The sequence below is a fragment of the Mandrillus leucophaeus genome, unplaced genomic scaffold (genome assembly GCF_000951045.1).
Source record: "Mandrillus leucophaeus isolate KB7577 unplaced genomic scaffold, Mleu.le_1.0 Scaffold20, whole genome shotgun sequence".
NCBI classification, from domain to species: Eukaryota; Metazoa; Chordata; class Mammalia; order Primates; family Cercopithecidae; genus Mandrillus; species Mandrillus leucophaeus.
Window position 1 is genome coordinate 903,023 of NW_012102032.1, and position 13,931 is coordinate 916,953.

Sequence of the window (13,931 nt, forward strand, 5' to 3'; positions counted from 1 at the left end):
CCACTCCCCGCCCTAAATGAAATTTTAGGTGGAGTCCCATTGTATCAAAAAGAGGAAAGTAGGGATCCATTTGGGTTGAACCTGGGAAGGGGATTGCCTTCCCTGTCCCAGTTCTTAAGGCGGTCCCTGAAGACCGGGGGAACTCTGTAGCTCCTCAGAAACAGTCTTAAAACCACTGGCCTCAGTGTCACAGAAGTCACTCCAGAGGTCTGCACTCTCTGCGCGGTGTGAGCTGTTTCTCCTGCGCTCCACAGTCGGTTTCCCAGCGTGCTTCCATCCTGCTCCTGCTTCCTGCAGGAAGGCTAAAATGGACCGTGGGTATGGAGAGGAGCGGGTGGGAGAACGGCCTGCTCCCTGAAGGTGTGGACTCAACGTCAGATGTCCCGTGTGTGCCACAGGTACCTTTGACCGGAGCGTGACCCTGCTGGAGGTGTGCGGGAGCTGGCCTGAGGGCTTCGGGCTGCGGCACATGTCCTCCATGGAGCACACCGAGGAGGGCCTCCGGGAGCGACTCGCCGACGCCATGGCCGAGTCACCCAGCCGGGACGTCGTGGGATCCGGAACAGGTAAAGGTGGCGTCAGACTTGTAGCTTGACTTGGTCAGGACCAGCACCTGTTGGTGCAGAGCTTCTTTGGAATCGTTTGTGAGCATGTGTTTGTGTTTGCTGTTGGTTTATTTAGTGGGCACTCCGGCGGCTCTCCGTTTGAGGAGTTCTGGTGCTGGGAAACCCTGTGTAAAGGGAAGCTCCCAGTGGAACTGCCCCTCCCACGTGGCATACCACATGCAGGACGGCCACGATCAACACCACTGTGCAAGTGGCTCCCAGAAGGACACTTTCCTCCTTTGGGGGTGTCCCCAAGTCTTCCAGCAGCGCTCGGGCACTGAGTCCTCAGGCTGCCTGTCTTCAGGCACGCTGGAGACTTAGAGATTGGCGAGTCTCAGTAGCGCCGGCCAACCACCTGAGCAGAGTAAGCATGAAGCAGGCTGGGCTGGCTTCAGCCCCCACCAGCTTCTCCTCATGCCGCCTTCGGCTTTGCATTCTTGCCTCTGAGCGAGTCCAGCAACTAGGGTCTGGGTGGCTTCCTGCATCCCAGAGCAATCAGAAGACATCCTGAAATGATGACTGAGCCCTGGCCCAGGCAAGCGCGTGTACATGTGCACACACATGCACACACATGCACACACACAACATGCACTCAGGAAAGCCCCCAGTCATCCATCTCCAGTACAGCTGTAATACAGCCTGCCTCTCCTTTCCCAAAACCGTTCTTTGTTCTAGATATCTGTGCTGTTAGTGACTGCCCCAGCCCTGCTTTTGTGCTGGCAGACGCCGCCCCAGCAGGCCTCTTCCCAGCTTTCAGAGGGAACTTTCTATTGGGTGGAGCTGACTCTGGCTGGAGGCCTTTTCTCTCCGGCTTGCCTGAGTCCTCTCAAGACCCTGTCACTCTGCTGTGCACTGCTCCATTCCCGCTCCACATGCCTCCCTGGAAAGAGAACCCCAGTAAGGAGACACTTACAACCCTGGGGCAGGCACTGATCAGGACCAGCGAGATTTAGAGTCAGAGCATTGAGGCATGGCTTGAAATGTCCGACATCATCACACAGTCCTACTTCCCCGCGGCTCCTCCAGATCTTTAGATGTTTAGGTTTATAGTTAGGTGTTTCCCTCGCCCATCCCCATGCCAGTCCCTCTGTTCCTTCACTAAGACCTGTCATCTCCACAGCACTAGCTATGTGGCCTGCCCATGGTGCTCCTGTAATAACTGGCAAATGAACAGGATGGAACCCATGGGTGCAAGGGAGGAAGAGGAGGAGCTTGGCTACATGGGTAGCATGTCATCATGCCGTTGTTCTCACAGCTGGCCCAAAGATAAGAAGCAGCTCTGCCATTTGCCAGGGCTTGACTTTGCTTCCCCTGGAAGGGGGCCTAAGCGAGGAATGTGGCTCACGGCACAGCCTTTTGCCTGCATCTCTTGGGTCCCTGGCCAGCCTCGGCTCACATAAACCAGATCCTGGTGCCACTGGACTCACTCCCCGGCAGCCTCCCTCTTCCAAGGGCCGGAGGAGCTCCTGGGTGGCTATTCTCTCCCACCGCCTTCTCAGGAGCCCCTTGGGGCATCTCACCGTCACCCGGCAAGAGGATTTGAAGGTGCACTGAGTCACAGCTGTGGAACTTCAGCCTGGCATAGTAACCTGCGCAGCACTGGCAGCGGCGCATCTGCCAGACAGCTGAGGGATTCAGGGGAGGCTTTGTGGCCTTAAGCAGGTTCATGAAATTAAAAAGAATAAAAAAAGAGAAAGAAAGAAAGGTAGAGGAAATTAAAACTGCATGACCCACAGGTCAGAAAATAGGAGACTCCCTTTTTTTTTTTTTAGCAGAGGGATTTCATTGTCTTCCCCAAACTGTCACCAAAAGGAATTCAGTTGGTTTTCTCTGACCATATTGGATGTATGTTTTATTTTTAAGAAAAAAAACTACTTTTTTGTTTTTGTTTGTTTGTTTGTTTGTTTTGAGACAGAGTCTTGCTCTGTCACCCAGGCTGGAGTACTATGGCACGATCTCGGCTCACTACAACCTCCACCTCCTGGGTTCAAACAATTCTCCTGCCTCAGCCTCCCTAATAGCTGGGTGCCCACTACCACATCCAGCTAATTTTTGTATGTTTAATAGAGACGGGGTTTCACCATGTTGGCCAGGCTGGTCTTGAACTCCTGACCTCATGATCCTCCTGCCTCAGCCTCCCAGAGTGTTGAAATTACAGGCATGAGCCACCACGCCCAGCCTAAAACTACCCCCATTTTAAAAGCCAGTAAGCGAAGCAGATATTATGGAAGTTACCCAGTTTCCATGGTTGAGAATCACTTTTCATATTTTCCAACTAGAGGTAAAGCATCAGCCTGGTAGTGCAGCCCAGGACTTTGAAAGGGCACCCTGGTACACCCGTGCCCAGGTCAGCTTACTGCCCGGAGGTAGCCGGGGAAATACAGTGCAGCATGGGTAAGAATTTCCAGCAAGCCACTCTTTGCCCATAGCAACCTCTCAGCCCCCTTTCTTCCCACAACCCTACTTCTCTAGGTGGCTCACAGGACAAACGAGGTATCAGCAAGTGTTTGCCTCTGATAGGTCCTCTGATGCACCAGAGCTAAGTCAGTTCCCTTAATGCTTTCCAGCAAGCATCACATGTGACACAGCAATTGGGACCGATGGCCTCTTTATCAAAGTATGAATGAAGCACAGAGACCAACTGAAAACTTGCTCTCATGATCCCTGATGCAGAAGCCTATTCTACAGCACACCTCACTGTTATATAGGTGTAGCCAGCCTTGATTTGTGGATTTCTGTAATGTAAAAACTCCTATTATGGCCAATTTCAACCTGTCACATGGTGTCAGCCAGCTAACAGAGGTTAACAGTCTGTGCGCTCCAGCACCTGGCTAGTAAGCTGTACCCTAGGGCAGGTCACCTCCCCCCAAAGTAAAGCAAAACCTTTTCAAACCTCACTATTCAGAGTAGTCTGGGGGTTGAGGGTTAGCTTTGGTCAAAGGATACACAGTTTCAGTTAGATGAGAAGAATAAGTTCAAGAGATGTATTGTCCAGCATGGTGACTCTAGTTAATAACAATGAATTCCTGAAAGTCACTCAGAGAGTAGATCTGAAGTGTTCTCCACACAAAAAATGTTAAGTATGTGAGGTAATGCATGTTAATTAGCTCGATTTAGCCATTCCAAATGTATACATATTTCAAAACACCAAGTTGTATATGATAAATATATATAATTTTTATTTGTCAATTAAGAAAAAAATTTTCTTAAAGCGTGGTCTTCAGACCCACAACAGCATCAGTAGCCAGGCGCTGGTGAGAAATGCAGAGCCTCAGGCCCCGCCCAGCCCTGCTCAGCCAAGGTCTACATTTCAGCAGGATCCCTGTGCATGCTGAAGTTTGAGAAGGTCAATTTTAAATTATGGTTAACTTATAAGACAGATGGCAGTTCTTTGGTCTGTGATGGATGCTGACCAAATAGTTGAATTCAATCACCTATGTGATTTGCAAGTCCAGCTCTAAGATAACTGGCTGAATTGCATTCTTGCCAATATTCTTCTGCCCCTTGACCCCCTCACCCTTCCATCTTTCCATTTGGCAAACTCCAATTCGAGCTCAATCCAACTCTGGGTTGAAGAGTTGGATTCCTTACACCTGGGTTCCTGAAGAAAGAGCACATATTATTCCAATTGGTGCCTCTACCGATCCATGGTCTCTCCACTGGAGCCTGCTCTGTATTTTCCTCATGGCCCCCGCCCCCATTCTCAGTTTGCACTCATCTTTTGCAGCAGAAGCCAGTGCCTAGCGCAGTGTCTGCGATAGAGACCCAGAGACGATGAATTCTTACTCAGCCTCTGGCTACTTCTCAGTCCTTTTCTTCTGTTGTCCTTAGGCTTATTTCTCAAGGCCTTGTCTTGGCCCTGGTCTCTTCTCCCTTAGTACCTGGCAACCTCTGCTTCCATGTCTCCAATTACATCCATAAACTGATGATTTCCAAATAATTTCCAAGTTGGCTTTCTCTCCTGATCTCCAAAACCATCTGTTCAGCTACCTACTGACATATCCCCATGTCTACAAACTGAATTCCTCTCTTCAGGCCCTTTCCTTCTGTCGAGTTCCCCCATCCTAGTGTCCAAAGCCCTTTGAGACCAGCCACTGCCCTCGCTCCAGAATCATCTCTTGCTGCCCTGGGCCAGCTCCAGCCAAGCTAAAATCCCAGAGGGTCCCTGAGCACACGCAGTCTCTTGCCTGCCAGGCTTCTGTGCATACTTTTCCTTTCGCCTGGAATGCTGTGTCTCAAAGCCCCCTCCTCTCTCTGTTACCCCCCTCAAAATAACTTGACTAATTCCTGCTCAGCAGACATTCCTTTCAATATTGCCTTTTCTAGAAAAATAGAATTTTTAAAGTAAGCAAAACATTGACTTATTCCAACTGTTTTGTGTCTAGGTAAAGATATAACTTAATACCAGTAAAAAAGCTTTTTAAATAAACACCTGTGTACATATTAAGTACATTTTCTCTTTCGACTTTAACTCTTTCAATAACTGTAGCTGCACCTTGTCTTTCTTTTTAGTGCTCTCACACATCTGATATAAAAAGCCGAGGCCTTATGCATGGGTCCAGATCCCTGTGTAAAGTTTTTGTTTTGTTTTGTTTTGTTTTCTGAGACAGAGTCTCGCTCTGTTGCCCAGGCTGGAGTACAGTGGCGTGATCTCGGCTCACTGCAAGCTCCGTCTCTGGGTTCAAGCGAGTCTTCTGCCTCAGCTGCCCGAGTAACTGGGACTCAGGTACCTGCCACCATGCCTGGCTAATTTTTGTATTTTTTTAATAGAGACAGGGTTTCACCATGTTAGCCAGGCTGGTCTCGAACTCCTGGCATCAAGTGATCTGCCCACCTCAGCCTTCCCAAGTGCTGGGATTACAGGCATGAACCACGGTGCCTGGCCCCTGTTTAAAGTATTCTTGATGCATCTCTGTTGCAGGAAGTATCTGTTTGCTGCTGTTAACTTTTTTTTTTTTTTTTTTTTGCTCTGTCACCCAGACTGGAGCGCAGTGGCACGATCTCGGCTCACTGCAACCTCCACCTCATGGGTTCAAGCGATTCTCATGCCTCAGCCTCCTCTCCTGGGGCCCTTTCCTGAGTGGCTAGGACTACAGGCGTGTGCCACCACGCCCAGCTAATTTTTGTATTTTTGGTAGAGATGGGGTTTCACCATGTTGGCCAGGCTGGTCTCAAACTCCTGGCCTCAGGTGATCCACCCGCCTCAGCCTCCCAAAGTGCTGGGATTACAGGCGTGAACCATGGTGCCCGGCCCCTGTTTAAAGTATTCTTGATACATCTCTGTTGCAGGAGTAGGAGTATCTGAGTATCTGTTTGCTGCTATTAACTTCTTCTTTTTTCTTTTTTTTTCTCGTTCTGTCACCCAGGCTGGAGTGCAGTGGCATGATCTGGGCTCTCTGCAACCTCTGCCTCCAGGGTTCAAGCAATTCTTATGCCTCAGCCTCCCAAGTGGCTAGGACTACAGGCGTATGCCACCACATCTGGCTAATTTTTGTATTTTTAGTAGAGACAGGGTTTCACCATGTTGGCCAGGCTGGTCTTGAACTCCTGACCTCAAGTGATCTGCCTGCCTTGGCTTCCCAAAGTGTTGGGCTTACAGGCATGAGCCACTGCGCCCGGCCTGCCGTTGACTCTTAAGTGCTCACAGAGTCAGCTCTCAGGGTCCGGGAGACTGTCTGTTCCCGGTGACTGTTCCTTCCTGCGGCCCCGGGCTCACTGATTCTTCTTTACAGGGACAGCATTAAAGAGAGGAAAAGGCTTCATCTTTTCCTGTCTGCCGTCTCTTTAACAGTCTCTGCTTCAGCCAGAAGCAGTTATTCTTGGGGGTCACATAGTGGGCTCAATCTTTGCCTCTTACCCTCTGTCATGTATACATTTTACTCCCTGACCTAGTTCACCCACATCTGTAACCCTTCACAAAACAATATTACAGCCAGTGCATTCTAGTACTTTCTTTTCTTCTATTATTCTAAGAATTATCTTGTACTTTCTATTTTATTTCATTTTTTTAAAATGCACTCATTACCCACTAAAGTGATTTCATAATACATTGGTGAATGGCAATCTATGCTTTGAAAGTCAGTGCTCTAGCTTATTCACCTAAATCCTCTGAGTTTTCCCATTTATGTATTAATTACTCTGCAGAAAAGGCTTTAAGATTATTTTCAACTAAAGCTCTTCCAAAGATTTCTGTCAGAAGCTACTTTTTATGTATTGAAAGGGCTGTGCCTTTCTTTTTCTCTTGTTAACATAAAAAGCACACTTTGAACATTAGGCAGTTTTTAAGTGATCACGGGATGGTTTCAGCAAGTTAATAACAAATATTTGTTGATTGCTATGTTTTGCAAAAGATGACCTAAAAGCACTATTCGTGTGTGTGTGTATGTGTGTGTGCGCGCGCACTAACGTGTACTAATAAAGTCTTTCATTTTAAGACCATAAAAAAGTAAGCTCTCAACAAATGTGAGATATTTTTACTGGAGTCGATCAGATATGCACCAAATAACTAATCCAAATAACTCAGTGTATTGGACCCCTCTCCTGCCTCTAGAATCAGCTCTTCCAAAGGGCCTTGGAACTTCTGCCTGCGTCAGTACGGAGGGCCGGGGACTTTTTCATTCTAAGGCTACATTTCTAGTAGGTGTCATATTAGACCCATCCCATCCCAGGGTGCCACATGATCAGATGACAGTAATTGCAGGCACCAGTGCCATGAATTATCTTTTTTCTTTTTTCTTTTCTTTTCTTTTTTTTTTTTTTGAGACCAAGTCTCACTCTGTCACCCAGACTAGAGGGCAATGGCACAATCTCGGCCCACTGCAGCCTCCACCTCCCATGTTCCAGTGATTCTCCTGCCTCAGCCTCCTGGGTAGCATGGATTACAGGCATGCGCCACCACGCCTAGCTAATTTTTGTATTTTTAGTAGAGATGGGGTTTCACCATGTTGGCCAGGCTGATCTCAAACTCCTGACCTCAGGTGATCCACCCACCTCTGCCTCCCAGAGTTCTGGGATTACATGTGTGAGCCACCACACTAGGCCAATTATCTTGTCTTTTAGCCGTCCCTACTCTCTGGTCAGTCCCATTTTAAAAGCAGATACTTGATTTATCAGTGTTCACTATAGAAAGTAGTTGACCACATTGGACTTGGCAGACATTTCAGAAGACGTGGTGTTGGTTAGAATTTTCTGCATCCCACATATTTTTAAAATCTGCAATTTAGAGAGAACTTTACCCAGTCCAGCCCTAGGGGTAGATGGATGCACCCTACTGACCCAACTCATTGCAAGGCCATGGAAATAGGAACTGACAGTGTTGCCCCAGGAAGCTGGAGAAGTGACACACACATGTGTTGTGTGGGCCTCCCAAGTCCCTTTCCCAAACCTGAGATTCTCTGATTCTCAGTGAAAGGTGAGCCTCCTTTATGGGTCCTGGATTAGCCACCCTGTTCCTGTCCTAAGCAAACCCGGAGGTCGTGTGAGCTGAAGATGCTACCTTCACAGGGCTAGCATGGCTCATAGCCCCATAGGTCACATTCCCTGCTTCCCTACCACACACAACCACCAAGATGCTTTGATCTTTCCATAGAATCTTCTCTCCTTTTCCTACAGCCACTCTATCAGGCAAATTGGTATTTACCCCAGATACCCAGGAAGGGTTACAGTCTTTCGGCCTCCTGAAAGTACGAATTGCTCTCCTCTCCAGGATCCCCAGTGCGGCCGCCCATGAGACCCAGTGTTCGTCTTTAATTTTTTCCTCCGAACCTTACCTCTCCAACTTCCTGGGTCCCCTTCTCAAGATGGGCAAGGGTGATTCATTGGTGCAAGCCATAGCTTCTGGCTTTGTCTGGCTCTCTTGCCAAAGTCTCTAGGCTTCTCTGGGTAATATCCCTGATTGCCCACTGCTCCTAAAATTTCCCCTCTCTCTGCAACACCCAGTTCCTCAGCAAACGCTGTCACCCAAGCAACTTAGCCAGGACCTAGGGCCTTTCCTCTGCCTTATCTAATTGGGCCCTGGAGTTTTCCTCCTTCTATAGCATCTACAGAAGTTCTCTCAGTGTCTTCTCTTAATGACCTCATCAGTGGCCCAATGTGTTCTTTCTGTGGGCGGGGCAGACAGGCTCTGTGGGTATCTGCCAGTTTCTTCCCCAATAGGGCTGGAGAAAAATCAGAGACATGTTTCCTATCCTCAAAGAGATGAAAGCCCCAGAGGAGGCCACCATACTGGACGGTGGGTCTGTTTGTCTCTGACTTCTACCCCCAGCTTCCCACTGGGCCTCCCTAGCTGAGCTGGACCAAGTGGAAGTCAGGAGTACTCCCCTGCCCACAGGGCATGGTCTTTCTAGGATGCAGAGGCAAAGCTAGAACTCCCCAGTACCTAATGCCCTGATTGCTGAGGGTGGGAGAAAGTGTCCCCAGAGGCACAGGGCCACCAAATAGAGGGCCCAGTCCCAGCAGCAGGTCACAAGCATCCCTGCTTGGAACAAGAGGGAGCAGCTGCACCGGCGAGACTGTGGGATAGCCGGTGGCCTCAGCAGGGGTGGCGGTGTTGGTGTTGCTATTTGTGTCTCGATTCAGTGTCGGATTGCCTATTCCTAGCTATTTTCCACTGGCAGAAGAGGCCAAATCTGAGAGTCCTTTCAGTTCCCAGCACCAAGCTCCCGCTATTGGGAAGAATGTGTGTGTGGGCGGGGGGGGGGGGGGTGGTTTGTTTCCCCCTTTTTGTTGGGATTTGAAGCCCTCATCAAGAAATGGGGGAAGCCTGTGACCCTGGGCAAGTGCCTTTCCCTCTCTGGGCCAGTTTCTTCCTCTGTGACACAGTGTCGGGAGGAGGAGCTAGTAAATGTAGTAATTGTTGGCCTCCTGTAACTCTGATGTCCTGGCTGCTGTAGGGAGCACTGGGTCTCTCTCATTTACTCCTCTCCACGGTAGCAGTGGCCACACCTCCCATGGGACTTGTACACCTCAGACTCTGCCTGCCACATAAATGTCCTCTAATTGTCAGAGCACTGCCAGGTAGACCTTCCCCTCTCCAGTTTACAAAGGAAGAAACGAAAGATTTGAAGTGAGATTACGACTAAAAGATGTGGGATTAAAATAAGATGTCTGGGAAGAGGTTCCAGTTATTAAGATCCTGCTGGTCTCACCTGGTCTGAAGAGTTAGAGTTTTATCAGTTATTCTCACCTGTTATTCAGAATAAGCAAGGATCCAGCAGAGGAAGGGGACTGTCACTGGCAGGCCCTGCCTTGACTGCTGTCTCACTTCCCTGCTCAGAAAGTGCCCAGGCCTGCACATTACCACCCAGGCTCCTTGCCGTCGTGTTTCTCTTGCAGGCCTTCCCCACCTTCCCCTCCAGCCTGACCTCCCACCTCCCCTTCTGCAGCAACCTCTGCATATTTCACCTCCTCCGCCTTCATGCAAACATAGGATCCCAGCATCCCCAGCACGCACCCTGTTCCCCTGGCCCTGGTGCATGTTGGTCAACCCTCAGGAGACCGGTACCCTCCCATCCTGCCCAGTCGTCATCTTAGGCCAAGCTCAAATCTCACCTCCTCTGTGTTGCTTTCCCTGACCGTGAAGCCAAATGTGTGCAACTCTCTCTGTCTCTGAATTTCCGCACCACCTACTCGCTGGATACTTGGACCTGGGCAAAGAGTGTATGCTGCCTTTTCCATTAACTTGCTCACCAGTTCCCTTTGTTCTGCCATTGGAAAAGGTCCAGCCCTGGTGGTCCCTTCAGCCCCTCCCTCACCCATACTCCCACGAGTGTCTTGACCCACTACTGGTTCTTTGAACTGAGTCTGAATCATCTTTGTTATCCCCAACCACCAGCCTTCTCCCTGCCCAGCAACCAGCACTGGAAGGAGAGCCAGGCTGAGCCTCAGTTAATGTTTGTTGAGTGACTGGATGGGTTTCTGTGGCCCCTGAGAGGTAAATGAAAGCCAGTCAAAGCAATGGGAATCATTATTGATTAAAAGTCACACTTGTTAGTTTCCGGCCAGGTCTCAAATCTGATTCTGGGTTGATCATTTTCCCCACCCCACCTTTGTCACTAAGGCTACTGGAGGCCCCACCAGGGGCAGAGCTGTAATGGGAGTTTGGGCTGAGACTGTCCTCTGCATATTTCTTAGTTGTCTAAAGTCACCTTTCAACTCTTTCACCAAGGCACAGTGATTCCTGTCAACAAGGAGGAAGTGCCAGTGTGACCTCTGTGACCCTTCAGAGTCCCCTCTCCAGGTGCTGCCCCAACATGAAAGCAGGAATTACTGTGGAAAGGCACAGGCTTGGACTGAGGGGCTGGGGGAGGGCTGTTGGACCCCCAGAGCATGGGCTCTCCTCTGGAAGCATTAACAGAGGTAAATGGTTAACAAAAGGGAGGATTTCTCCCTGTTCCTCCTCTTCTGCCACAGTATTGACTTTTAACCACTGACCTTTCTGTGAGGTGTGAGATTCTGAACAAAGTTGAACGTGGTCATGGATGGTTAAATTCCCACCTTTCCCTTCGGCCCCTGCCTCTGCCCTCTGCCTTCTCGAAACATGGCCCGAGATATGGAGGCCACCCCCTGGATGTGGTGGCCGGTAAGAGAAGGAGACACACTTGCTCACAGAAAATGAAAGTTGGCCATGACCCTCTGACCCTTTAGGAATCCAGAGCCTTGGCTCCTAGAAGCCACTGAGCGCTGTAGTAAGAAGGCCAAGCCAAGCCAATCTGATTGAACTTAACAGAGAAGTGAAGTTCCCTAGCAGAAGAAGGCATTTTGGAGCACCCATCCTGGAAACAGCTTCCTAGCCTCGGCCTTCTACTTATTTCTTCCTGCCCACTCCTCCTTCCACCCCACCCCGCCCCCAGGGACCTGCCAGCCCACTGCATGAGACATTTTTTAATTTGCTGGCAAAATCCCCCAGCACCCTCCCCCGTTACCCACATATTTTTTTATGGGGTATAGCCCGCTAGCTTGCAGTTCCACCCCTCTGCACCCTTCATTGAGTTTTGGGAGAAGCACCATCCGGTCGTGTCATTTGTTCAGGATGACTTTTCCATTCCGTGCCCACTGTGTTCGTTTTCCTGGAATGTTCCCATCATCTCCTGGCTCCCGTTGGCCAGGGCCAGCATGCTGTCGCCACGCTGTTGTGTGTGACGGTTTGGTGCTGACCCAAGGGGTGGGCTGGAGGAGTATGAGCCTGGGCTGGGTCCTTGGAAAGCCTGGAGTTTCTTGGTTTCATGCATTATCCATCCCGGACCACTGAGAGCTGAATAGGAGCATGCAGTTAGCACCCTTGAGCTGGTCTTTGTGACCTTTCCCTAAGCAGCCCAATCACACACTGCCATGCAGCTTTGAAGTTCAGACCTGGTTTCCAAATCCACAGAAGCTGAGAGGAGAAAGAAAATCTGAGTGGTTACCCAAGATGCCGGCTTTGTCTCTACATCCTTCCCTACCTCAGCCCTGTGCGGCAGGCAGGAGTGTAGGAACTCAGGCAGCTGGACTGGGGAGGAGGGAGAGAAGGAAGGATGATACCAGTTTAGGCTAGTGAGAAATCTGTAAAACCCTAGATGTGCTGTGCCTGGGAACAGACCATGAACACCCCCACGAAGCTCTCAGTGGTCAAACCAGATTTGGGTATCGACTCACTTTGATCTCAGCTCTTCCTGCTCTCTTAAAGGTCCAGTTTGTGATCCTCTTTAAAGGAATATTTTATTTTCAATACAGACACAGCCCTTGATGTAGCAGTAAAAACCTTCCCCCCCGAGAGACACGTGGCTGTGAAGTGTTTTGGTATGTAACATCCTATCTTTGCCTACGTGGAAGGGGTTATCCCATTGCTTCTTTTGTCCCTCAAGAGGGTGCTCTCCCTAAGCCCTCGTGCCCAGGCCCAGGAGCACTCTAGGGAGGGCAGGGGTCAACTCAGATGGGAGATCCCTTCTGGCAGGGGACTGGTTTGGGATGGGAAGCGGCTGTCATCCTTCACCCAACAAGAGTTTCTTTGAGAACGCTACTCCCTGCCCCCCACTTTGAAGATGGAAGTCAAATTTTCGGACTCTGCTGTGCAGAGCAGAGGTCACTAGGCTCTAATGCATTTACCATTGACTGCCCCTCTTGTAGTGCGTCTATTAGTGAGTAATTTGATTTGTACCTATTCATTTGCAGTCCCTGCAGGAGCCTGGAGCTGGCCCCTAGTATAATTGGTGCTGTCTCTATTTTTACATCATTAGATTAGCCCCGACTCCTGGCCACTTGTTGTCTGCGCTTGTCTGTCCATTTATACAACCTAATGTAACACAAAATTCATTACTGATCACATTACTTTCAACTCTGAAGCCAGCCTTGTGATAAACATTTGGTTAACCCCTTCCTACCCACGGGAGGGCTGACAGAACAAATGCACTTCCACCCGACAGGCAAATCAATATCTTAATACACCAAAGTGGAATTGCATTTCTAGATTTGTTATTCCTCCTGGAGGAGCAAATGGAAAGGCTCGCCTGAGCCAGCTGAATTGAATAATGAATAGAGCCCCGGCACCAGCAGCCAGTCTGCGAGCACAGCACAAAGGCAGACCGGCATCAGCCCGGCCTTTTCCATCTGGACGGGCGGCGGCACCACCACAATTAGCTGAGACTGTGATCCTTTCCCAGCCACGGCGTGTGGGCTTGAGACACAGGCTGGGACCCCAAAGAGGGCAACAGAGGCCATGCCCCAACACCATGCCTTTAGCTAGGCTTGGCCTAGAACACTAGATCAAGAACTGGGTTAGTTAACTTCAAACGTGGTTCACTGATGTCAAGGCTACCGGACGCTAAATGCCACCGAGAAGTTAAATCTATTACTAAACTCAGGTTTACCATCTGGAAACAAACCTAAAAAGCTCTTCCTCTTTAGAGCCAGGTCAGTGACATTGGGATTGGTTGGTTCACACCAACTTGTGTGTGTGTGCCTGTGCCCAGGGCCAGCATTCTTCGGCACGCAGATGCCATGTGTGCCTGTACATGGTTCTGGTTCTCTGGTAGGGTTGCTGTGAGCAACATGTGGGACTCCAACACGGGAGCTGGCCAGGAGTCTTAAAGGGACCTCAACCTCAGCACAGCATTATTAATCTAGAAAATTATCTCCTACCCCCAGCCTAGTCATCCTCTCCCCAACCCCCATTGGTCTCTGGGTAGCAGCCACAGCCCCAATAAGTTATTAACTTTCAGGACAGCTTGTTTCAAAGTGAAAAATACTCCCACTTATTAAGAAACTCTCATAAAGCCTGGGGCCGGGCACGGTGGCTCACTTTTGTAATCTCAGGACTTTGGGAGGCTGAGGAGGGTGGATCACCTAGGTCAG

General features: G+C 49.7%; 1 protein-coding gene across 4 annotated transcripts in view; it reads left to right on the forward strand.

Annotated features, from left to right (window-relative positions):
- Window positions 1-13,931, forward strand: part of BCAS3 (breast carcinoma amplified sequence 3) — a 764,111-nt gene that overhangs the window by 737,962 nt on the left and 12,218 nt on the right. For 2 of the 4 annotated variants that reach the window (XM_011979151.1, XM_011979153.1), the window contains 2 exons: window positions 399-566; window positions 12,315-12,380. In XM_011979151.1, the coding sequence (XP_011834541.1) occupies window positions 399-566; window positions 12,315-12,380 (234 nt within the window). The remainder of the gene's footprint in view (window positions 1-398; window positions 567-12,314; window positions 12,381-13,931) is intronic. The other 2 variants (XM_011979152.1, XM_011979154.1) reach the window with 1 other exon arrangement.